Source organism: Ursus maritimus, unplaced genomic scaffold (genome assembly GCF_017311325.1).
Source record: "Ursus maritimus isolate PB19 unplaced genomic scaffold, ASM1731132v1 scaffold_13, whole genome shotgun sequence".
Taxonomy (NCBI): domain Eukaryota; kingdom Metazoa; phylum Chordata; class Mammalia; order Carnivora; family Ursidae; genus Ursus; species Ursus maritimus.
Window position 1 is genome coordinate 60359103 of NW_024423675.1, and position 25404 is coordinate 60384506.

The 25404-nt window shown below is 44.7% G+C and overlaps 1 protein-coding gene across 1 annotated transcript in view; it reads left to right on the forward strand.

Annotated features, from left to right (window-relative positions):
* ARID1B (AT-rich interaction domain 1B) overlaps positions 1-25404 on the forward strand; it is a 426117-nt gene that overhangs the window by 388794 nt on the left and 11919 nt on the right. The window contains exons 11-17 of the mRNA XM_040627997.1: positions 2626-2735; positions 3466-3624; positions 9615-9824; positions 12607-12811; positions 17921-18059; positions 18282-18454; positions 24875-25025. Coding sequence (XP_040483931.1) covers positions 2626-2735; positions 3466-3624; positions 9615-9824; positions 12607-12811; positions 17921-18059; positions 18282-18454; positions 24875-25025 — 1147 coding nt within the window. The remainder of the gene's footprint in view (positions 1-2625; positions 2736-3465; positions 3625-9614; positions 9825-12606; positions 12812-17920; positions 18060-18281; positions 18455-24874; positions 25026-25404) is intronic.

Here is a 25404-nt window from a genome sequence, read left to right on the forward strand (position 1 = left end):
TAATAGTGGTGGTCTTTCTCTTCTGGGAAAGGAGAAAAAAAATAGTGCCCCTGGAGTGTCATTGCCCTGGGAGGCACATAGCTCTTTGCGGTGATTCATTGAGAATTCTGGTAAGAAGTCAAAAATAAGCATTTCAACAAAAGGAATAGTAAAAGCCACAGTGAGGAAAGACCTTATGATCCATTTAGTAAAATAAAATTTGCAGTGTAAGGCAGGAGTACTAAACAAAACTACTACTCTCAATCCTATCCTTATTTATCTCTCAAAATAATAAAGCAGTGCCACTTTTGACCATTTTTATATTTGCATACCCTAAATGCTCATTTAAAAATATAGAATAGAGAGTGAAGAAGTTTGGGGAATTTCAGACCAACATATATGCTTAAATTCATCTGAGTCTGATTTTTAAATCAGTATAAATTATTATCATTCATTATAATAATACATCTTGGGCTGCTTCTTTATGCCTAAAAATTGGTTTGGGGTATGTTAACACATTGAATGCACGAAGACGAATATTACTATTTTCTGTCTTTCAACAGTAATATTTAAGCATAATTTATTACAAATGCTAACAGACCTATTCGTTATAACCTTTGAAGAAGCAGGCCTTCCCAGAAGCCGCAAGTCCGTGACTTTGCCACTTTCTCGGGAGTGTGTGGCTGTCATTCCTCTGTGACAACTCTGTGAATAACTAGCAAGGACATGGGGACTTTCATAAAGAAACTCCTCTTTCCACACTTGTCCTGCTCTTTTTCCCTTCTGTTCTTCAAAAAAGGGTGTTTCTCAATGCACAGATTTACCGATTCCTCCGGCGCTGGACCCCGGAGAGAAGACTGCGCGAAAGCAGCCCAGTGCTCTGAGCGGGGCGGTCCTGGGGCCGTTTCTCTCAGCTGCTTTTCTGAGGTTTCACACATTCACAAAAATAACAGCATTTTTAGCTGATCCCAATAGATTTTTCTCTGCAGCTGCATCACTTGAAAAAGCTTTTTGTTCTAGTCCTTAAAGTCTAAGTATTGAAAGTAATTTGGAGGAAAAAAAAAAAAAGAAAGAAAAACATCCCAATTATGATTTGTGTGCGTGGTGATGACTTCAAGGGCTGCCTGGCTGCAGACGGGCTCGGAACTGCACGCCCGCGCGCCCGTGGCAGAGACGGGCGCTTCCCGGGGCATCCGCGAGCGCGCCGCTGGACTCCTGGGCACGTGGCGGGGTCGGCTTTTTGGCAGGACCTCTGGTCTCAACCTGCCGCGATGCTAACGATATTAGCAAATTAGCACCACAAAGCTTGCCAGCTAATTCGCCAGAGCCCTGCTCACACTCTCACTGCTGTAATTAAAACTAATTATTTTCTAAAACATAGTAATACATGAATATGTGCAATAATCATTTTGTAGTGGGCAATCTGGAGCCTTTTTTAAAGCTGCTTTTTTTTTTTTTTTGGCACATTATGCACCATGCGCAGCGCCTCGGTTGAGCCAGCACTTTTGTTTGCAGAATGTAGGACGGGTCCTGTTCATAAAACCTCAGGTTTATTTTATGTGGAAAGTGGAATGTTTTCTGGCTTTCACTCGTTCACGAGGCTCTTAATTCTTTCCCGCTCTCCCTTGTCTGCTTCCATCTCTCCTCGCACATCTGTGTGGTGTCGCGCTCCCAGCCCAGGGTTGTGCAGCTGGTTTTCACAGTGGGGTTCTGCAGAAATTCAGCTGTTACTCCCTGCACGTCTACACTGACTCCCCGCTGTAGCCTGGTTCAAACCCTTCTTTTTAACTCCAAATGTCTATTCGTATTCGTAACGAATGGGTATAAATCAGTTGTTCTTTGGGGAACCTTTCCTTCGAAGTCCTAGATGAACTTGATTGAATTTCTGAGCCTTGAGATAGAAAATGAGTTATGCCGGGAGTCGTAGCGTTGACTCTTGAGTGGGTGTGGGTGTCTGACCTGGGCATTGAGCTGCTGGGGATTGATAAATGTACACACAGCCCCCGACTGAAAGGAAACCAGCCCCATGGCAAAATAATTAGAAATCCTGTCCTTCAAAATTTACTTTTGATTATTGTTTGGAAGTCATTTGTCACGACTGTTTTCCATGACTGCAGACTAGGCCATATGCGATAGATAAGACTTTCAAATGAAACAATCTAAAATGTCAAGTGATTTTGCAAACTGTACATTCTGCAAATTTAGGAAATTAAGAAAGCACAAAATCCTCCAGTCACCAGGTAAAAAATACACACACCCAATATTTGCTTTCACGCCTGATGAGCGGTTGAAACATTGGACTTACCGCCACTTGTCGCCTACTGTATTAAAGCTGTCGTCATTTTGAAAAAATAATATTGATATGAGTTGACTTTCAATAGCTTGGGTGTTGAGTAAATGACTGCAGTTTTTTTGTCTTTTGGGTTTGTTTGTTTTTTGTTTTTTAAGTTAAAAAAGGACTGGCAGGATATCGTGCTATTTAGATTTAAGAAAACTGGTCTGCTCTGAGTTACAATTTCTCTTTTCTTTTTTTCCTTCAAGGGGAATTCAGGTGTCCCATGCGTCACTCAGTAACTTGTGTTAGCAGGAGCACAGCCCGATGTATCACATGTATAATCCTAAACTCTTTCTCCTGTTTTCGGTTAGCATCTATGGGTCTTGCAGATATGATGTCTCCCGGGGAATCCAAATTGCCCATGCCTCTCAAAGCCGACGGTAAAGAAGAAGGCACTCCACAGCCTGAGAGCAAGTCGAAGGTACTTCCTTTCTCCTCTGCACGCGGTGTGGGGTCTGCCTCGCTGAAGCTGCCGTGGTGTTCGAGTCACTGGTGTCGGCCTCCACTTTTGTTTCCATTTGGTTTCTTCTCTTCTGCATGCCTCCCATCTCATGCACCACGTTTGTAGTTCTCCTCTCTTTCCCCACCCCCTCCATGGTGTGGATCTGAAAGTTACTAGTTCTTACGGCATTGAACTCATGGTTGTGGGAGAGGGGCGGAGGGACAAGACCCACCCAAGAGAGATGCTTTGGGGGTGGGGAGAAGGAAGGGGTCTTGCCTGGTTTTGATACTTGCAGCCATTTTCTCTGCCTTCAGTTTATAGCTTCCTGTTTTGGCCGCCTCAGCAACAACAACATACTTAATATTTTGCTTTCCTGCCTTATTTGATAAATAAGGTGAACAGCTTTTTTTTTTCCTTTCTTTCTTTCATAAGGGGTAACCCATGCTTAGCATTCCATGTAAGCTTGAAGTAAGCATGGTGGCTTAGTGGCCTTATCCAGCATCCAGCAAACTTACCAAATTCTACTAATTAAGAATGTTGTTTTAATACCTTTATATGTGTGTGTTTTTGTGTGTTCGTTTGTCCATGTCTTTATATATATCCATTATATATAAAAAGTAGTCTGTTAAACTGGATGTACTTTTTGTTATTTTCAATAAAGTTGCCCTACCTTTGTCATTTTTTTTTTTTTTTTATTCCTCTACCACAGGATAGCTACAGCTCTCAGGGTATTTCTCAGCCCCCAACCCCCGGCAACCTGCCAGTCCCTTCCCCAATGTCCCCCAGCTCTGCTAGCATCTCCTCCTTTCATGGAGATGAGAGCGATAGCATTAGCAGCCCAGGCTGGCCAAAGACTCCATCAAGCCCTGTAAGTGGCTCTGGTTTTTGTGTGTTTTTTTTTGTTTGTTTGTTTTTTGGGGTTTTTTGGTAATTAATTAATTCTATTTGAATGCTTGCTTATTTATTTGTTTTATAAGACCTTTTCTTCATAATTTATCCGTAAAAGGGTTTTCTTGATAATTATATTAGTAACAAAATAAGTAACGTTTGCATAAATCGTAGAAGTTGATTTCTGGTAATGAAATGGCTATTTTATAAAGAAGTACTTCTGTACAAAGCATGTGATTTTATTACTGGGTCCAAACTCCTTCACACAAGGGCTTTGTTTAAATGTCTGCTCCGTTGTGCACTTTTAGAAGATCTTCAAAACGAGTTACTTCTCCATTTACATGGGAACTAATAGCAGCCATAGAGTAAATTTGGCCTTTGGCCTAAATCTTTCATGGGCTGTTGTATCTGAAACATCTTATTTCAAAACTGCCTACCTGAAAAGATAGATATTGCACTCTGGACACGGATTAGCCTAATATCGGCCCTGCTTTGTTTCAGTCCACCTGTCAGAAATTAACAGAAAAGTTATAGAACTGTTACTGCATGTGAATATTTGGAATGCTACTTTTGGATTAATAATATGTACCCACATTAGAATCAGTCGAGATAGAAAAATTACCTCCTGCACAAGACTGCTGATCATCTTGCAATTAAGTGTTGATTTCCATATGATATGTAAAAAACAAAAATGGTAAAGGACCTATACGGGAATTTTTTTTTTTTTTAGCCTTAATGTCCATAGAGCTTGGTCTTTATTTTTCTACTGAAGAAATTAATTCTGTGCCATTTAAAAAAAAAAAAAAGAAAAAAAAGAATAAGAATGGCACTGTAGTAACCTTTATTTTACATTCATATAGGGAATCAAAAGATCTGTTTAAAAAAAACACCTTAACATGCAATTACTTGCCAAGAAGGCTTAATTAACACGCTAATTTTTGTAAGACAACGTATTGAAGAGTACAGCTCAGGAAAAGCGAGTTGGAGGGAAGAAGATTCTATGTGCAGAATCTGGCAATCTAGTCAAAACCCCAAAAGGAGGCTGCTATTAATTATCCATTCACTGGTTTAAACAGATAGAGCTGAAGGTTTGAAGGGTTGGTGGTTCCAGTAAATGTTTGTAAAATTCATGTGGAGCTCTAGCATAACCAGCATTTTCCTTTTCAGAGGAAGAAAGGGCGATATTCGCTGTTACCTTCTCTGTAGACATGTTTCGCTTTTGCAACAACCAAGATGAAATGAAAAATGCTCTAGGGCGGGTTAAGCAGAACAGGAAGGGGGAGTGCAAAGCCTGCGTTTTGATGTCCTTGTGTTATTGGCTTTGAGTCTCAGAAGGCAGCCGACGTTATGGGGGTTTTCCCCGTAATCTAGCCCGGTGTTGTGTTGTGTTTTGTCGTAATCATAAGAAAAGCATTTTTGAATCAGCCTACTCTCGAGTTAACAGGTGGAACTCAAATTATAACTTTTCCAAAACATTTGTGTGTTGGCTCAGAGGGAAAAATTTCAGAGGTTGAAAATAATAATCTTTAAAACCTTAAGGTAATAATTAAGAATAATAATTTATGAAAAACAATTCTACTAATAGATGATAGTATATGTTTAAAAATTCCACCTTACCAAAAAAAATAACTAAAAAATAAAAAAGTAAAAATTCCACATTGCCAAATCTGTATTTATAAAGATTGAGTGAGATATTTATGATACTTTAACTAGTCAGATTATCTCCACACAATGAGTCCTGTAGGAAAGAAATTTTTATCAAAAAAAAAAAAAACCCCACTTTCCACTTAAGTATAAGAAAGAAGTAAAATGAATTGTTGTCTTCACTTTCTGATTATAAAACAATTATGCCTAAAACTGCATACTACTTTTCCCTTTTTTCTAAATATTTCCACATACATTATCTCTTCCTATACATAACCATTTAATGTTTAAGAATTTATGGGGCGCCTGGGTGGCACAGTCAGTTAAGTGTCCAACTCTTGGTTTCAGCTTGGGTCATGATCTCAGGATCATGGGATTGAGCCCCACGTCAGGCTCCACGCTGAGCTCAGAGTCTGCCTGTCCCTCGCCTTTCACCTCTACCCCCCCCCCACCGCTGAAGTGCTTGCGCTCCCTCTCTCTCTCTCTCAAATAAATCTTGAAAAAAAAATGAAGAATTGATAAGCAAACCTGTCTCCAGTGGTGTTGAAGGACAGAGGAGCTGTGGTTCAGGGTAGGCTCTGTATTCAGAAGATGACCCCTGCCTTGAATGAGGTGTTAATTTAGGAAGGAAACCAAAAGTGATTGGAAGGAAGGTCATGAGAGCATCTCTGCTGTCGAATCACTGCTGACAGAGACAGTTCAGGAGGATTTCACTGCCCCTTCTGAGACACGGCTTCAGTTTGTACTCCAGATTGCACTTCCCAGTGTCTCTGAGCGGACCTGTCTGATGGCAGGCCTGAAAGTGGCCTATACGATGAAGATGTTCTATGCTTTGACAGCGTGCTATGGACCAACATTGTTTTGTTACGGAACATTCTAAAATAAAAATAAACATTTGCACATACACATAGCACCAGGCATATGGTAAGGACTGCTGAAATGTAAATTGCCTGAAAGATTTGAAGAAAACTGTACTTATAGACTTAATTAAACGATATGTAAGGAAAACATTTGTAGCGCCATCATGTCCTGCTACAGTCGTTCAGCAGTCTCCCTTCCCTTATCTTGGGTCCACGGCAGTTTCGGGCACTAGGATACAATTCTCACAACGCTGAAGCGGTGTGAGGTGGTCCTAGTGACCTGGAAGGGTCATCCCATCTTTCTGCGGGGCTGGTTTGTTGGCCCGAGGTCGGTGGGTAGAGTGTATAATGACACCTGTCCAAAGATTACATCAAAGCTAATGTCTGTGAACCAAAGAAAGTACATGTGGAACTTGATCAGCGATCAAGTATGTGCCCTTTATTTCCTAACACTTCTGTTTCTCTTAATGTCCGTTTTCTCTGTTCGGACACCCACATGCTAACTTTGATAATTGGCTAGGAAACAGACCTTGAGGCTGGGAGTGGAGATGGCAAGGGCCGGTCATGGGCAGGATGGTCCTTTCTGTTTTCAGTCTCGTTAGATTGCGTCCATGTTCCCTTAGCACCTTGATCACAAAATCCTGTTTATAGGACATTTGATTCAGCTGTGAATTCTTCCTTGGAGGGTGCCAGACTTCCCAGACCTTTGTCGTGCATCTGAGTACCTGTTCACAGAACATTCTATGCCAGCTGCCTCCAGAGTGCAATCACTGTGGGTGACTCAAAATCAGCACAGACCCGCCTCGTGGAACTTAAAGCGTAGTGAGGAAAACGTAGGGCGGACCAGTAATCCCCTGCAAAACATATACTTTTTATAAGCTGTGTAACCAAGGGCCACCAAGGACAAATACAGTGGGCAACAGTGATTTAGATGAAAGAGGCTCGGGTGCCTGGGAGGCCTCTTCCAGGACCTAACACGTCACCTGAGGCAGATACTCTTCCCTACATTATGGCCATAAAAATCCCGAAGTCTTTGTTGAAGATCTAAAAACTATGTTATACAAAACTAGATGATTCAGTTACAAACCATTGTCTTCGTTAGTTTTTCTAACTTTATGAGAACAAATTGAGATACGCAGAAGTTAATTAAACTCAAGTTCATTTAACAAAGAAAGGTAAGAAAAGTGAAGATACATATAGCCAAACTATGCTGTTATTTTAGGCCCATCTCAGGTTATGGGATACACTCATTTCATAAATGGGAACAAACATCTGCGTAGTCTCACTGCTTGGGTCCTGATTAACTGTCCTTCCAGAAGCCTTCCCCAGTTTGGCTTCAGAGAGGATCAGGCCAGAAATGGCAGGTGGATCTTCCGTTCAGAATGTTGGTAGAGCCACTCAGAGTAATTTTAAATGGAAATGATTGCTTTTATTTCTCTTACCCTGAATTGAATGTCAAACTTTTACCTCTCAGTTTTTCAGAAATGAAATGCAGGAGAGAGGTTAGTGGGGTTTTTTTATTATTACTGATTTTAGATGATAATGCTTTTTTCCTCCTGTTCTTACTTCAAATTTTTTTAAAAAAAATTGGATCCATTTTTTTTTATTGCTCCGCAAAAGGAAAAAATATTTTTAAACTAGCATTTAGAAAACTCTTCGTAATAACTACCCCATTAGTGATGGCAACACTTCTGAAATGTAGTAAAAATGCAGTAGGGCAGTGTCTTTTCCTAGTCAAATATTCCTTGGGTATAAGAATATGGAAAAGAAAATTTAAAAACTTATCATTTGAATATACAGTGTGTTCCATATTCTGAGTATGTATATGGATATATACCTATATATATGAATATATATGTATATTTTTAAGCTCTACAGTAATTTTTAAGTGACCTACTGTTTAGCCTTGACATCAGTGTAAATTCTAAAAGATCACACTTTTTTTATCCTACCCCCCTAAATTTTTTATTTACATCAACTTGCGTCACCCATTTTTTTGAGTTTGATGTAAAGATTTTATGCCTCAATAATTCTGAGTCTGAAGGCTTAAAATTTCAGCGGCAGTAGCTTAGGAGAAGTACATGCTGACTAGGGGAGAAGCTACCACTCACCGGCTTTGTTAGTTTCGTTCTCAGGCATCCTTTCTGAGGTCCTACTTCTGTTGGGTCCTACTTTTATTTACTTATTTATTTGCTAAATAAGGTAACATCAAACTTCACTGGCAGTCATGTTATTTAAAACCCAAACTTTCAGCAATGTGTTTAGAATCGTTAAGCTAAATATAATGGAAAAGAGTTAAGAAAAACTCCCATCTAAAATAATGGCTATCCATTGCAAGTGGTAACTGGTAAATACACACGAGGAAATGAAGTCAATTCTTGTTCTACAGAAATCTTTATTGAGAATTTAGAAGTGATTTTTCACAGTAACCCTGGAGTTGCAAATATTACAAGTACACAAATTATTGTTACAAATATAGAGACGTAAAAGAAAGGAAAAATAGACATTTGGGCTGTTTAGGACCAGAAGTGTCACGTTCCCAGATCACATAACCCAGAAGGTGGGCTTCAGTTATGCAGGAACAGTAACTTTTGACATTTTAGTATAGATAAAATTAGAAAAACAAAGACAAGAATTAGAGCATCATTATAAACTACATGAGCCCATAAGCCCATGTGTGTAAAAGTAAATGTATATTTTTATCCATAGATGTTCAGGGAGTATGAAATAGCACATGTGTTTGTGATTAAAGCATGGTTGCCTAAGAAATCTGTTAAAATAATTCTCTGAGAGCCCCTTGCCTTGGCAGAGAAGTTCAAGAAATCTTAAGTAGGGAAAGCTAGTCATCATGAGCAAATGCCAAAACTTTAGCTGGCCACTAGTCTATAAAGCTTGCAAATGCACATAGAGCCCACACCACTGGTTCCTAGGATTTGGGACCTCCCTTACACTGTCCAGCAATATCGGCTTTCCTCCATATGCTTTAGCATTTTAATGAGAACACACATTAGCCATTCTTATTCTGACAAGAAGTAAGAGTCCATATACTTTGAGGGGCTCTGTTATATTCCATACATGTGAAATTTTAAATTCACTATGATTATTCTATGAGCCAGCACCCTTTTATTTCTAAAAATGACTTGTGTCATTGGAATCATGCCTTCTGGGATTCAACGCTTATATCAAGCAAGTTAAAAAAGGTTTTTGTTTTTTTCTGTTTTGTTCTTTAAGTATATAAAAGGGGGAGTTTGGGCCCTTTATTTAAAGTCAAAGTAAAGTCTTAATTAAGAAAATGTATAGTTTGTGCCTGAACTAGTAGCCTTCATTCCTAATTGTTGTGTGATAGCAGTAGTTTTTAAATTTCTTCTCTTCTTGTATTTGGTAGCTCATTACTTTCTTCTCACCTTCTTCCCTTTTCCCTCTGCCCACCCATACCCCACCTCCAAATGCTCCTTCTGGGCACTAGAAGTCCAGCTCATCCACCACTACTGGGGAAAAGATCACAAAGGTGTACGAGTTGGGGAATGAGCCCGAGAGAAAGCTATGGGTCGACAGATACCTTACCTTCATGGAGGAGAGAGGCTCACCTGTCTCGAGTCTGCCCGCTGTGGGCAAGAAGCCCTTGGACCTGTTCCGGCTGTACGTCTGCGTCAAGGAGATTGGAGGTTTGGCACAGGTGAGAGCGCATGAATGAGTCAACGAGGAGACACCATACATAAGCTCTCCCTGCAGGTTTCTTTGAATGTGCAGACTCAAACTTTTTTTTTTCTTCCGTAAAGAAAAAGCTAATAAGCCTGTGGGTTCCATGTCTGTGTGCTGCAGGGGAGAGCACTAGAGCTCGGGACCCTGGCCCCACCACCAGCTCACCAGGTGACCTTGGCAGGTCATTTATATGGACTTCCATTCTCATGTGTAAAGTGAGACAGTTGGGCTAGATTTTTCCTTAGGTTCCCTGACCACCCTAGAATTCTGTGGGCCCTGCCAAGATGTCATAGTAAATACTCAAGAAATGTTTTGTAAATGACCAAATGTCTGCATCAGTTCTAAATCCAGTTCCCTCTTTCCCTCTATCCAGAGCTACTTAATAAGAAAACGAAGTCCCATATCCAGCAGCATGTCCACAATACCCGGGCAGTAAGAAGGTCAGAGCTGTCATTTTTGCTCAGGGCTGAGGCTGGAGCGCAGCAGGGGTGGCGCCTGGGTGCCGAATTTCAGAGGGCACTCGTCTTCAGGGCTGTGCGGTGCCTACCCTGCACTTGCCTGACTCTCAGAGCCAGTGCTCCCTTCATCTTTGTACCCTGGGGCCACGCTTTCCTCACCCTGGTCCTGGCGCTGCTTTCAGCATGGAGTCTGGTTCCCAGCACATGTCCTGCAAAAGGACCTGGGAAGAGGGTGTCCCCGGATACGTGCTCGCTGCGTGCTGGGCACTGCTTTACCTTTGTTCTGGCTTTGTCTTTCTGAATACCCATAAAATGCAGGGAGCGTCAGCCCCCCAGAGAGGAGGAAGCTGTAACAGAGTGAGGTACGATCATGTGGCCCCGGGGCACTCAGGGTAGGTGCGGGCCTGGCCTGCTCATTCTGAGACGTGCGCTCTGCCCACCCACCACTAGGTCTCAGCCTGCTTATCCATTAGAATTACTTGGGGAGCTTTAAAAACCTGCCACTACCTGGGCTCCCACCCAGATCAGTGAGAGGAGCTGCTCTGGGCCCAGGGGGTCCAGTCCACAGTGTGGCACCCTGCGCTCCAGCCAGGTACCACAGGTCGCTAACCATCCAAGAGGGAGTCACCTAATGCACGAGTGTCACAGAGGGCCCGTCCTGGTCTCAGTGCGGTGCGGCCATGGGGATCCACGAGAGGCCTTTGTCCTCAGCCCTCCCTGAGGTGCCTCATCCCACCGGAGACCTGCGGTGTACAACTGAGACAGGGCCTGATTCCGGGCTTTGCAGAAACAGATGGTGAGTCATGCAGTGCAGACCAAGTGAGTGAAAGTTGGTCAGTGGAGGGAGAGCTCAAGATGCATGCCTCTCCCCTGCACCTAGACCCCCGACATAGATTTTTTAGAATCCTCAGGACACTGTACACTGGGTTTCACTCTCGCAGCAGTATGGAGTGTTCCTGGACACTGTACTTCGACTCTGTCGACAGTGTGGGTTACCGTGTTGGGTCTGCAAGTAAGGCCCGTTGCCGGCCTAGCTGACAAGGGCAGCTCGAGTGCAGCTGTCACGCACAGCGGTGAGCCACTTGGCCACACTGTCACTCATACCCCATCCTGGTTTCTGCCTGGTGGCCCTCAGGTGAGGTCGGGGCAGGTACTTGTGCCACACAGAGATCAGTGCAAAGCCTTGCTTTTCAGGGTGTCCCAGGCAACTCCCTGCCCAGCCCTTTTGAAGCCATCCGCAGGCCTGCTTGTTGCAGCCTCGCATTAAGTGCCAGAAGTGGAATGAGGCATTTCGCGAGCATTCTGAGGTTCGTTTATCATATACCATTTAGTACTAAGTAAATGGACATAAAGAGCTTTGTGAGAAAGTTTGAATCCAAAAATGGAACATTTCATTTAAAAAACCACTGTCCCCTTAACCCTTACCCTGCTACTTAGCACAGGGCATGCATACGTAAAGGCCCCAAGTACTTGCAGGTCTGCATGTTTCCTTCAGGCATTCAACCTTGGATAACTCTGGCCCAAGCGGGAATCAAAAGTTAATGCCTAAAATCCTTTGGTAGCATTTCAGGCTTTCTCTCCTTTTTTTTCTCTTCACTTTGTGGCGGCCTTCTCTGCAGCCTGAGTATACGTGGGAACCCTGTGTCGTCCCCTGTGCCCTGCCCGTTCACCAGCTCACTGGGCCCGCTACGTCGGCTAGCTGGTTGCCTCACAGAGCCAGCCGGGGCTGATGGCTGGTGCGGGCTGCCCCCAGTCTCACCTCTGCCCAGCACCATAGGAAGGCTGCCTGCGAGAGGGGGGACGCAGGCTAGGATTACAGGCTCGTCTTTCCGGGAGCCTGTGGCTGTTGGAAGGAAACACTGTTTTTCATATCAAGGCTCAAACACTTAAATGGCAAAATAGTTATGTTATTGCTCTCTAAATTCGTTTGCAGATGCCTTTTTTTTTTTCTTTTTAAGATGAGAGGTGGGATGGGGATGAGCGGGAGTGTACGTTTGCTCGGAGAAAATCACTGGCTCGGAGCCGCAGCGGCCTGGAAGCGTGTGAGGCATTAGAAGTGCACCAGGCAGAAGAATCTCGACGAGCAATGCTTTTTATGTAGCTATCAGCAAGTCCCTTAATGGTTTTATAACTGTAAATGCTGTCTATGCACTACTGAGTGGGAGTAATGAGCATTAGTTAAGAGAGTCAAACGAAAAAAAAAAAAGTAAACCCAAGACATTAAGTGCTTTTTTTGTCTCCTGGCTTTAAACAAGCCACTTTGCTGCAAACCAATGATCCTGCCATTTTTTTTGCTAGGTTAATAAAAACAAGAAGTGGCGTGAGCTGGCAACCAACCTAAATGTTGGCACTTCAAGCAGCGCGGCGAGCTCCCTGAAAAAGCAGTATATTCAGTACCTGTTTGCCTTCGAGTGCAAGATTGAGCGCGGGGAGGACCCCCCGCCGGAAGTCTTCAGCACCGCCGACACCAAGAAGCAGCCCAAGCTCCAGCCGCCCTCTCCTGGTAAGTGGGAGCACTGCAGTTGTGGCCGGGGAAAGACAGGGGCACCCACACCCCCTGGGGGGCGCTGGAGGCCACAGCCCCTCGGAGGTTCTGAGAAGGCCGCTGCATAGGAAAGCAAACAACACACGGGGTCTTCGAGGACAAGGGGTGTTTTGTAACGGAACCCCCACTGGCAGTGCTTAAGGGAAGAGAGAATACAATTTGGGATGTTGCCATCAGGCCAACATTGCAAAGGCACCATTCTTCTGCTTTACCTTCCTTAGTCAAAAGAGACTTTGGGATTCTGAGCTCTATGCCTCTAGTCCTTCTACAGATATTTAAAAAGAGTCCGTCTAACTCCTCCGTAGTCTGTGCAAATACTTTCGCGCTCCCGGAAGAGGCCACCCTGCAGTTCAGCAGCCAGCTCCTGCCCCTTCTGCTTCTGTCGGGGACACTCAGAGCTGTGTGTCAGCAAAACGAAATCTGGACTCAGTTTTCAATGTCCCCTGCCCAGCAAGTCCTCGCTTATAGGGAAGCCAGCAAACCTGGCATGCTAAAGGTCCACTCAGCCCTGTTTCTGAGACCCAGCAATCAGTTAGCTCTGACCTAGGGGTCAGCAGTCTTAAGAATCCTACCTCGGAATAATGCAGTTCACCTACATTCTCCTAAGCAAAACCAAACTAATGAGACCTGCCTTCTCTCCTGTGTCTCCACTCAGCCATTGCAGACCCTGCCATTCATTCTATCAGCTCTCCTGCTAAGCTTTGCTCTACCTGATAGTGTTTCAGGTTCCTGAATCGTTGTATTCCGATCAATACGGTGTTCTTAGAGAGGAAGACATTTGCATCATCCCTAGTTCTGGGTAGTGACCTCACTGAAGTTAAATCCAGCTGTTTTCTTGCCTGGCCACATCCATGCCCTGTGATGGTCAGCACTTAGCCACACTGTCCTACGGACCATATGGGACTGACCGTTCCTGCCACTTCCCATCACACAGGATTGTTCTGGGACCAAATGCCAGCATTTCTTAGGCACTTAACAGTGTGCTAGGCACCTTCCTAAGCGCTCTACTGTTTAATCTTTACTTCACTCCTGTGATGCACGTACCGTCTCAAAATTGCAAAGTCCATGAAAAAACTAACACAGAAAATCCAAGTAACTGGCCCCAAATCTCATTGCTGGTGAGTGGCATCCAGCTCGAGCATTGTGCCCAGACCCACTGTAGCCCTCTGCCTGTATTTGAAATAGCTTTGTAACAGGGAAGCCTTCTTACATAGAAGAAGGTGTCTGTGAGCCAAAGAAAGAAGTTGTTTTCTCCTTGTGTCCTCTAGCTGCTTTCTGGATGGCAGTGCGAGTATCTGCGGTCCCTAATCAAGAGATCTCACGTAAATACTTCGTAGGGCCAAGATGCACTTGTAGGGAATGTACCGAGGTATATGTTTAGACCTGTCAGTTCTAAACACAATTAGAAATCCTCTCTCACCCCACCCTTAAGGATCCGAAGGCTTTGCAGCTACGGTATACCTTAAAAACTGTGAAATCTAATTTTAAAAGTCTCACAACATTACATTCAGTTCACAGAGTAAAACAAGCTGCCTGTGAACAGCCCTGAAATTATTTTTCCAAAATAAAAACTCAGTGGGGTGTAGGGACCAAAGTGGCGATGTCTGCAAAGATGTAAAGGTATATTTTATTTGCCAGGAAAAACTCGTGTCACTGAATGGGCTGCACTTCTGCATGGAGAATAGCTCTCCCAGTGAGCGTCAGCTTCAGCACAAGAAATCCCGCTGAGGCATAGACCCTTCAGAAAGTGTAGGGCCTGTTCTCTCAACAGTCGGCTCTTTCCTTTTTCCCTTTTTTTAAACTACCATTTTTATGGCAACATGATCGTTTTAACTGCACAAAAGAGCTTGGATTGCAGATGCACTTCTGACAATACATTCTTCTCAGTGGTCCACACGGTACGAAGTCTTGGGGAACAGGTGGCAGGGGAAGGAGGGCATCCTGAGCCGAGCCTCCCGGCCAGGACACAGCCCAGGCAACCTCGCGCCGAGCACACGGGGCCAGTCTGCTTGCTTATGTGTTCTCTGCGCTGCTCAGGGAGCCCCGCTCAGCCGGACAGAAGGACACACAGACCGGTCAGTGGGATAGTAAGGAACATCAGCCCCGTGACCCAAAGCCATGCTTTTCCCTGGCACCCCTAAGTCAGTGGTCTCTCTGATTCCAGAACTAGCATTAAGGAGAATGAAACATACGTATTGTCAAAGGAGGAAAAAAAATTACTCCGAACCGTGTGCCATGTTGGGGTCTCGTACAGTGCAGAATTTTTAAAAACTAATTTTCAGCCAAACTCTGTGTTCTTAGAAGTCCATTTTCCCCCATCAGAAGGCAGTTGTGGTGTATTTCTTACCAGCATATCCACGCAAACTGAGGAAAAGATTCCTAAGACACGTGCTAGGTGGCTTTTTAAACAGCCACTCGGAAGCAGCCTAAGTCCCGGATCACTTGCTGTATTCGCGTGATGCCTCGTCCGCCTGTATTCGGTTTTGATTTGGGGTGGCTGGCGTGGACCGAACTTCGTTTCTGCCAGCCTCTCGGAGGTAGAACCCGGAGCCCTTGGGGGTGCACCACGATCTTCACCGGTTGCTAGCTGTGCAATGTCTCAGGCCAGAGCTCCGTGTTACGGTCTTCAGTGACTCGAGTGAGTCCCCAGATGAAACGTGGGCAAGGCCTGGGGTATGGCCGCATCTCCGAGGTGCCAGTGGGGATCTCGTTAATAATAAGCCTGTAAAAGTTTGTGGAGTTCTAATGAACAGCTGCAGGAATCACCTCCCCCAGTGGCCTGGGCCGCCTGGAAGCTGGGGGGGCAGTGGGGGGTGCGGCCGGCTTGGGGGGGTGGGGACAAGGAAGCTCTGCATTCAATTAGTAAGTCTGTAACCAAAAACCCATCCATCTTTGCTGGCAGGTGGCTGACTGCATTTCTATTATTAGCTGACAGGTGATGTCACAAAACCTGTCATGGATCCAACTAGGGAATCCTCAGTGGAAGATAAATGAGAAAGGGGTTCAGGTTATAAACAAAGGTGCCCTCTGGATGACCTCTAGTCACTGTAGACCTGGGACATATCAGCTATCCTTCCTTCTCCCTGCCCTCCTTCCCGCAAGCCCAGCCAGAACTAGGGCACCAGGTTCGTGCTGTGTAAATTATCTTCCCAGCTAGGAGTCTGGCTGTACAGTCTGAAGTGTGTGAATGTACTTAACCTTCAATAACCTTTCCATTGTTTACTTTCGAGTATACATTTGTAGCTTCTGGCAAAAGGTAGGGAGATCCTACGGACTGTGCCAGCCTCTTCTATTAATGGAGCTTCAAGAGGTTGTGTGCAATTTTTTTTTTCCTGAAAGGAAAGGAAAAAACACTGGCAGAGGGAAGAATTTTTTTTTTTTTATTAGCTGTAAATGTGAATACTTGTAAATAAGGGTCATTCTGAAATCACAGCCCGTGAACCATGTTTCCAGGGAAGCCGTGCAGTCGGCTGTGGAGTCCAGTCTGTGATTTAGGAAGCACGTTATTTCTCCTGCGAGCTCTGTGGGGCAGTCACATCTGTAGGGTTACCGTCACATATTTGTAGAAGACTCCACTTTTATCTTTTATTATGATCTACTTATTTAATATTTATTGCCAGAGTTTCCCCAAAATCTGATTTGTAAGCATGCGTTACTAAGCTTTTCTTTTGCAATAGCTACATTAAAGATTATCTACTTTCCAAGTTAGTCTTCCCAGCATCTCTGAGGGCTGCCCTGAGTCCCTCCGATCCCGGGCACTCAGGGGACACCTTACACGGCCCTGGAGGCCAGTCCTCAGGATTCATTCCCAAGCAGGCCAGGCCCGGGGCTGACCTGATCTCACCGGAGACCTGCTGTTGGGCTGAGCCTTTCTGAGTAGAAGGACTAGACTCACTTCCGTCCCGGACTCCTTTCCAGCGTGCTCTGTGATCTCCAGGGATTTGTTGAACCCCCACTTCCTCGACAGTTAAATGTGGCTGATGGTAATTGTAGTGAGTCTTGGACACCTCTTAGGAAAGGGACTCCAGATAATAACACATACAGTATCATCACGCACAAGCAGCCGGTAATTCCCCCGTTTGTAACGATTCCAAAAGCATTTATTATAAACTGCATAAGGACAGGGATTTTTGTCTTTTTTGTCAGTTTGGGACACTGGTGCATGCAGGAGTAGAAAAAACAACAAAGTAAGCATGTTATTTATTCAGTAACTGTTTAATCAGTAAATGAACGCAACGTCTGTTGGGCACCTAATGTGCAAAGGTCGCGATGATAAAGCAGGGACCCTTAAAATATTCTGTTTTCCAATGAGACGAGTTTAAGTTTTGAAAAGATCTGCCCAATTCTGAGTTCTGTTATTATAATGTAATTAAAGCCAAATCTCAGGATTCTGATAATGACATTAAAGAACTCCAAAGAGCATGACTTTGGTTTTGTAATAACAAATCTCATTCCATAGCTCTAAAAATGACTTTATTAATGACATGGCATAAACACGTCGAGACATTGAGGAGGCACTGAAGTGACATGAGGCTCATTACTAATTTGTATCATTGCGTTTCAACTTAAACATTTCTCATTGCCTAAGATCTGGTACTAATTTTTCTAATTTTTTTCCCTAAAATAACACAATAGTCCATCAAATCGGAATACCAAATTTTTCATCCCATTTTTTTCCTTACTCTCATTTAGATTATCTCCATTATAAACAACACTGAAATAAACATTTTTCTGCCTAAAGCCTTCTTTTATATTAGATTATTTTCTTGAGATAAATACCCAGGAAAGCAATTACCCAGTCAAGAGGTATAAATATGTTTTATGACTCACAAATGAAGTATGTTGCCAAATAGATATAAAAAAAATCTTTTACTAATTTTCACTATAAACAATATAAGAGCAACTAATTTTACTACATCATTACCAGTAATGGATATTGTTACTATTTCTAATAAGATGGTGTGTTGTCTTTCCTTTTTTTTTTTTTTTTTTTTTAAATAGGAAGGATGAGCTTACTTGATAACCTCTCGTTTTTTCTTTCTTTTCCCTTGGTACTACTACTGTTAGCTAACTCAGGATCCTTGCAAGGTCCACAGACCCCCCAGTCAACTGGCAGTAACTCGATGGCAGAGGTTCCAGGTGACCTGAAGCCACCGACCCCAGCCTCCACGCCTCACGGACAGATGACCCCAATGCAAGGTGGAAGGTACGCAAAAGCGTCTCCGTGAGCCCCACGACATCAGATTTGTCTGTGGAGAAGTATTATTCTTTCGCGAGTTTTTAAATGTTGATTACTACTAGTTTTATTGTGTCATTTTTGGGGGTTCGTTTTTGCATTAAAAATTTTCAGGTTAGGCTTTTTTCTGAACAAGTGTTTGGTGGCAACTCCTGCCACTGCATGAAGCTGTCCTTTCTCCCGTCTCTTCAGAAGCAGTGCAGTCAGTGTGCATGACCCATTCTCAGACGCCAGTGATTCATCATTCCCGAAACGGAACTCCATGACTCCGAGCACCCCCTACCAGCAGGGCATGAGCATGCCTGACGTGATGGGAAGGATGCCCTATGAACCCAACAAGGACCCCTTTGGTGGAATGAGAAAAGGTAAGTGCAGAGGGACCTGCTCAGGCCTGGTCCAGAGGACATTCTTCTCTCTTCCATCCCAGCACCAATTCACTTACCCATTTGAGACATAGCTGAGTCCCAGCTCCTCAACCTACTAAATTTCTGGCCTTGGGGAAAGCCTCAGTTTCCTCATCTAGAAACTGGGATAATAATAGGACCTTCCTAAAGGGTGTGATGAGGCTTAGTTGAGTTAGTGTACAAAAAGCCCATTGGAGAATGACTAACACACGCGGTAAGAAGCAAGTGTGCTCATGGCGCTCCCTGGCGGCGTGGGTGGTGTTCTGGAGCGTGGGCTGGGCAAGCGCTAGATCCAAGGTGGTGTGTTCATAAATCAGACGTAGTTCCTCCAGGAGTTGACAGTGTCTTGGGAGAACAAACAAAAAGTAAGTCAAACCACAACTATATAATTAAATATGGTGGCTGATGGAAGAAAGGACACCGATGGGAAAGAAATAAAAAGGAAGAAAGGACACACAGTGCAGGGATATGGGGTGGGAGTTGTGGGAGGGAGGGACGTCCCCTGAGAAAGGGTGGTCAAGAAGGGACGGCTTTGAGATGTCTGTTACCCGTGGAGACCTGACGAATGAGGAGTCTGAGAAGAGCAGAGAGGGGGAGCTCGAGGCAGGAGAGGGCCTGGCATGTTTGAGGAGATAGAAGGTGTTTGGGGCATAATGAGCCAGGGGGCAGGCCAAGCACACGGAAGCCATCGGGACCACAGGGGCCAGAACCTTCCAGCCATCATGGGCACTGTGGGTGAGTCTAGACTTTTACCCTAGCTGAGAGATGTTCTTCAGTAAGTGACACGACTAGGTTTTTGTTAAAAAATAATTGGTGGGGTGGCTTAGTCGGTTAAGCATCTACCTTTGACTCAGGTCATGATCTCAGGGTCCTAGGATCGAGCCCTACATCGGGCTCTCTGCTCAGTGGGGAGCCTGCTTCTCCCTCTGCCCCCCCCCCACCCAATCATGCTCTCTCTAGTTCTCTCTCTCAAATAAATAAATAAAATTGTATCAGTAAATAGGTAAGTAAGTAGCACCTGTGGCAAATGTGTTGGAGGGACCCCTGAGAGAGCCCAGAGGAGAGATGATGGGGTGGTGTCGGATCCCAGCAGCAAAGAGAGAGAAGTGGACGTACTTGCCACATGTTCTGGATGGTGAGAGAACAGGCCGCACGGCTGGATTGAACGTGGGGATCATGGGGGACGAACCAAGTGATAAGGACCAAGAGGGTGACAACGATACTACCTTGGAGATGGACGACTGGGAAGCAGAGGCTCACCGTTGGCGCCTGCGCTGGGAACAGGAGGGAGAGGAAGGACAGAGGGAAAGGCCAAGGTGACTTTAGGATGCATTGAGGTGGCAGGTGGTGGAGTGTCTGTCTGTCTGTGTGTCTGGAGCCGGGCGGAGCGTTGGAAGTAGGAATCATCTTAGAGAACTAAGCAGAGAAGTGCGATGGAGAACCGTGTGGCGGATGGGATTGCCGAGAATGTGGGAGAGTTCTGACCGATGTTAGCAAACACCCAGTGGGGTGTTTCCCTTCATGCTGCTCAGTCCCCGGCGTTTACTTGGCACTGAGAATGCAGCATCTGAGCCTCTGCCCTCTGAGCACCCAAGGCACACATGCCCCAAGAGCCCTTTGGCCCTCTTCCAAATGCAGCCGGGCTGTGAAATTGAGGCCTGATGTGAATATCCTTGAAAAAAATACAGAAAAGTAGTGAATACTATTTTTATGGAAGTACTTCTTCTGGAATCCCTTAAACAATAGTACTTCTGTTGGATTTAGATGTTTGGGCTATGCGAATTTCTTGATATCTTAAGTAGAGAGAAACATAAAGCCCAAAGCCATGGTTTTCGCAACTATTATGGACCAGTGAAAAATAAAAATGAATAATTTCAACATTTTAAGTATTAGGCATATATCATGTAATTAACAAATGAGATTATGTTTAATATGTATTTCTTATGTAACATTTCAGATATCTGTTACACCCAGTAAGATCATCAATAATTTTTCCTTTTCAAAAAGTTTCAGAGCTGCCCTATTCCAAGTAAATGTTCTGTAGAACATGGAATAAATCCGTAAGCTCAGAAATTCACAAGCCTCGTAAATGTTGGAGGTAGCTATTTTTCTTAGTGGTATGAGATACTAGAAAGAACATTTTGTTAGTGCTGATGGTGGTTGTATCACATTTTTAGACTCTGAAAATATGACCGTAACATGGGAAAAATAATTAGTAGTATTTGGAATCTGGCTTCAAAAGTTAGGTGAACCATTCCAGTGTCCTACCTACATGCTATATTGGACAGAGGGAGTTGCATTGTTCTGTTCCTGTATGCCTACAATTTTTCTTATTATGAAAATAAATTGGGGGGGGCATGATTGTAGATTACGTTGTTAGGCACTAGCTGGCTATATAATGTGTTTGCATCAACCGTGTAAATGATACAGTGGCTCAGAGGTCCTTCTCACATTTCCCCGGGATATCTCAGCTCGCCTGCTACCTTACAGTGCCGGTGTATTTAGCACCAAATTAAAGCAGATAAACAGAAAACCCACAGAAAACAGATTTTTGTATGGCCCTGTCCCTGTTATAATAAAGTTTCACGTTCCTCAGTTCGCATTATTCTGACCGTGAACTTGGTGGTGCTCTGATTTCTCATGTAATGACCAGCCTTGGGGGACACCATGCTCTTTGTTGCTGCTGCTGCTGACCCACAGTGTGGTGACGGCCGACGCCAGAGCTTGTCTGAGCCTCAGTGGCCAGAGCAGCCTCTCCCCGCCCGCCCCACCAGCTTACTGAATTCATTACTGATTCGAAGGACTGATTAATTGCTTCCAAGTGAACAAGTGAATATTTATATATTGTATATCTAAACAGTATATTTTAAATATCCATTAATATATTTACACATAATCCTTTATTATTTTGAGAGGGAGAGAAAGGGGCTGAGGGGGGAGGGAGAGAGAGAATCGCAAGCAGGCTCCACGCCCAGCACAGAGCCCAGATGGGGGCTCAGTCTCACGACCCTGAGCTCATGACCTGAACCAAAACCAAGAGTCAGACACTTAATCGACTAAGCCACCCAGGCACCCCACCTACTTTTTCTTCTTCTTTTCTCTTTTTTAATTTTTTTTTAAGATTTTATTTATTTATTTGAGAGAGAGAGCACAAGCCAGGGCGGCAGGGCAGAGAGAGAAGCAGACTCCCTGCGGAGCAGAGAGCCCAGCGTGGGACTCAGTCATGACCGGAGCAAAAGTCAGATGCCTAACCGACTGAGCCACCCAGGCGCCCCTACTTTTCTTTTCAGTGCTCTAGTAGTGAAGGAGTTGTTTCATAATATTTTGCTGTTATAAAAAAATGATGCAGTGATTATCGAATGACGCAGCTGTTTTTACACCCGTAACTGTGTTTCTATGAAATAGATCCCTAAAAGAGTAACCGAATCAAGGGATGTGAACTTTTCTTGTAGTTTACCGAGTATCTTTTACTACCTAACAAACTACCACCAAAAGCGGCTTTAAACAACGTTTGGTTACATCTCGCAGTTCTCTGGTGGGCGGGGCGGTCCTTCATGGCTCGGCTTGTGTCAGCTGGGAGCCTGGTGGAGAACTCTGCTGGAGTTGGGATGTCCCTTGAAGGGCTGGCGTCATCCGGAGGCTCTACTGGGAGCTCATTGGGAGCTGTGGCTTGGGGGCCTCCTGCAGGGGCTGTTCCATAGAACTTCCTGGATGCCTCTCGACCTGGCGGGGTGGGTTACCAATACAAGAGGCCAAGCCCCAGTTGCAAGCCCAGGCAGCCATCTGCAGCATCGCATTTGCCGCCCCCCATAGGTGGATGCTGATTACGTGACCACGCCCAGCCTCACGGGGGGTGGGGGGGGGGGCTTCATAGGCTGTAAGTGCCCCTGGGGGTCACCAAAATATAGCCCTCCCATAACAGGTATTGACAAAAGTTAGACCACTTTGATACTCTTCACATGAACATGTCAGTGTGTGGACCCTCTCATTCCCCTGCCAGGAATGATTATTGTCGGTCCTTTTAGTATTTGCCCATCAGACTGGGGGAGGGGAAAGCCTCATCGCTGTTTTAACTTGGATTTCTTTAATTATTAGCAGTCACACATCTTTTCATATATTGATTAGCCACTTATTTTTCTTTTTCTCTGAATGTCCATTTATTTGTTTGCCCATTTTTTAAATCTGATTGCCTTTTTTCTTACTGGTTTTTTAAGAATTTTTTGTATATGGGGGCGCCTGGATGGCTCAGTTGTTAAGTGTCTGCCTTTGGCTCAGGGCGTGATCCCAGAGTTCTGGGATCGAGCCCCACATCAGGGCTCCTCTGCTGGGAGCCTGCTTCTTCCTCTCCCACTCCCCCTGCTTGTGTTCCCTCTCTCACTGGCTGTCTATCTCTGTCAAATGAATAAATAAAATCTCTAAAAATAATAATAATAATAATTTTTTGTATATCAAGGAATTAAGCTATTGAACTTTAATTATTCCCCTTTAATGTCTGTCTACCTCTGTTTTTACTTTTATAAAATGGAAAGTAACATGAGAACTTATTCTGCCGCATGTCGACTTGAGCTTGAGTAAGATAAAGCATGGGAAAGCGCGCTGCCTAGTGCGTCCCACCATCCCACCGGTGCTAGGCTTCATTATCTCCACGTCTCTAACAGCTGAACACATTCTATCAGCTCACCCAAGTTTAATCAGCTTTTGCTTCCTGTGCCATAAAAGTAACCTACCTAGGATGAAGAAAGGTAGTAAGTAGTACTGTATATCAATTAAGATTTGCATTAAAATGTTTAATTTGCCTACAGGCTAGTTCCTGGGCTTGACCCAATTTCCTTCAGGCTCTGAGCTGATGCTAATTTGCATATTTGACCTAATTGCCACCCTACATATGCCCTGAAAGAAATACTTGTATTTCTTAGTCTTGAGTTAGTCTTAATTCCCTAGTGGTTTTCTTTATCCTGATTTTGCAGTGAGTCAGTAGATAGGTATTCATGTTAAGTTTTTTTACTTTTTTCCCTCTAGAATGGAAGGGAACTAGCGTATTCATACAGTTGACCCTTGAACAACATGGGTTTAAACTGCACGGGGCCACTATACACAGATTTTTTTCAATAAATAGGCGTACAGTACTGTAAGTGTATTTTCTCGATTTTCTTAACATTTTCTTTAGCTTTATTGTTAAGAATACGGCATATGATACATGTAACACACAATATAGATGTTATTTGTTTTTGGTTTTTTAAAGATATTATTTATTTATTTGAGAGAGAGAGAACATGAGCAGGGAGAGGGAGAAATAGACTCCCCCTGAGCAGGGAGCCCGATGCGGGGCTCAATCCCAGGACCCTGGAATCATGACCTGAGCCGAAGGCAGATGCTTAACTGACTGAGCCCCCCGGGCGCCCCAATATGTGTTATTTGTGTACATTATCAGTAAGGCTTCTGGTCAGTGGTAGCCTAGGAGTAGTTAGGTTTTGGGGGGAGTCTAGTTTTATGTGGATTTTTGCCTTTGCGGGGGTGAGCACCCCTGACCCCTGTGTGAAGAGGCATCTCTCCGTGCGTTTCCTCTCTTCCTCACAACCACTGCATGAGGCGGCGTTACCAGCCTTATTTCACAGATAAGGAATGAAACTCAGAAGTTTCGTAACCGCCCCAAGAAAGGGCCTGTGTTCTGTTTCTACGTTACTTCATAACAAAGTACCACGACCTCAGCAGCCTAGAACAACATCAGTGTAGGATCCCACGTTCCTGGGGGCTCTGGGCTCGGGGTCTCCCGCGGCAGACATCAGGGTGTTGGCCAGGACTCCACTCCTCTGCGGCGCAGGGTCCTCTCCTGAGCTCGTTCAGGGTGTTGGCAGATTTGGGTCCTTGCAGTTGTAGAACTGAGGCCTTGTTGTCTTGAGGACTGTCGTCTGGGGCCTTCACAGTCCTAGGGGCTGCCCCCCTTCCTAACATGGGGCCCTCTCCATTGCATGGCGGGTGCCTCTTCAAAGCCAGCAGGAGAGTGACCTCTAGACACGGATTTAAGGGGCGCACCTGGATAATCTCCCTTTTAGTTGACTGCCAGTCAGCTGATTGGTAACTTTAGTCACATCTGTGAAATCCCTTAGGCCATATAATGTATGTAATCATGGGAGCAATATCCCTGTCCTATTGGTGGGTTCTCCTCATACTCAAGGCCTGTACATGGGGTAAAGGATAGGGATCGTGGGGTCCATCTTGACTCCAGATCTACACTCTTTGGGTCGTATTGTTGTCAGCCATAGTAGGCATAAGAGATATTTCTGCCATATTAAGGATAACAGAAATGACTAGAAAGGACTGTTTGGGCCCCTTGGCTTTTGCAAATGCTTCATTTTCTGTCTGTTCTTTAAAATGTTGCAGTGCCTGGAAGTAGTGAGCCCTTTATGACTCAAGGACAGATGCCCACTAGCAGTATGCAGGACATGTATAACCAAAGTCCCTCTGGAGCGATGTCCAGTCTGGGCATGGGGCAGCGGCAGCAGTTTCCCTACGGAGCCAGTTACGATCGAAGGTGAGTGTTTTCTAAGATGACCGTGACGTTTACTCGAAACTGCACTCTCCTCATAATTACATTTCTGAGCCCTGGTAGCTGCCGACAACACGTAGTCCCTGCTTTCCCACTGGACTTAATAAGGATTGGGTCAGGTGGCCCCAAGCGGCGGCGGTCCTCCCAGGACCGGGATGCCCTCCTGACACAGCCACTGACACCACACCTCCAGCCTCCTCGCGCGGCTCCACAAACTCAGGTTTTGTGGCCCCGCTGAACCCCCTTCCCGCCTACATTTCTTCCTTAGGGAAATGTTCACGCACTGGGGGCCACGCTGGGCTTCCCACAGCCTCTGGTTGACAGGGAGCTCTGGGAAAAGTCTTCCCTCCCGGCCTTGGTTTTT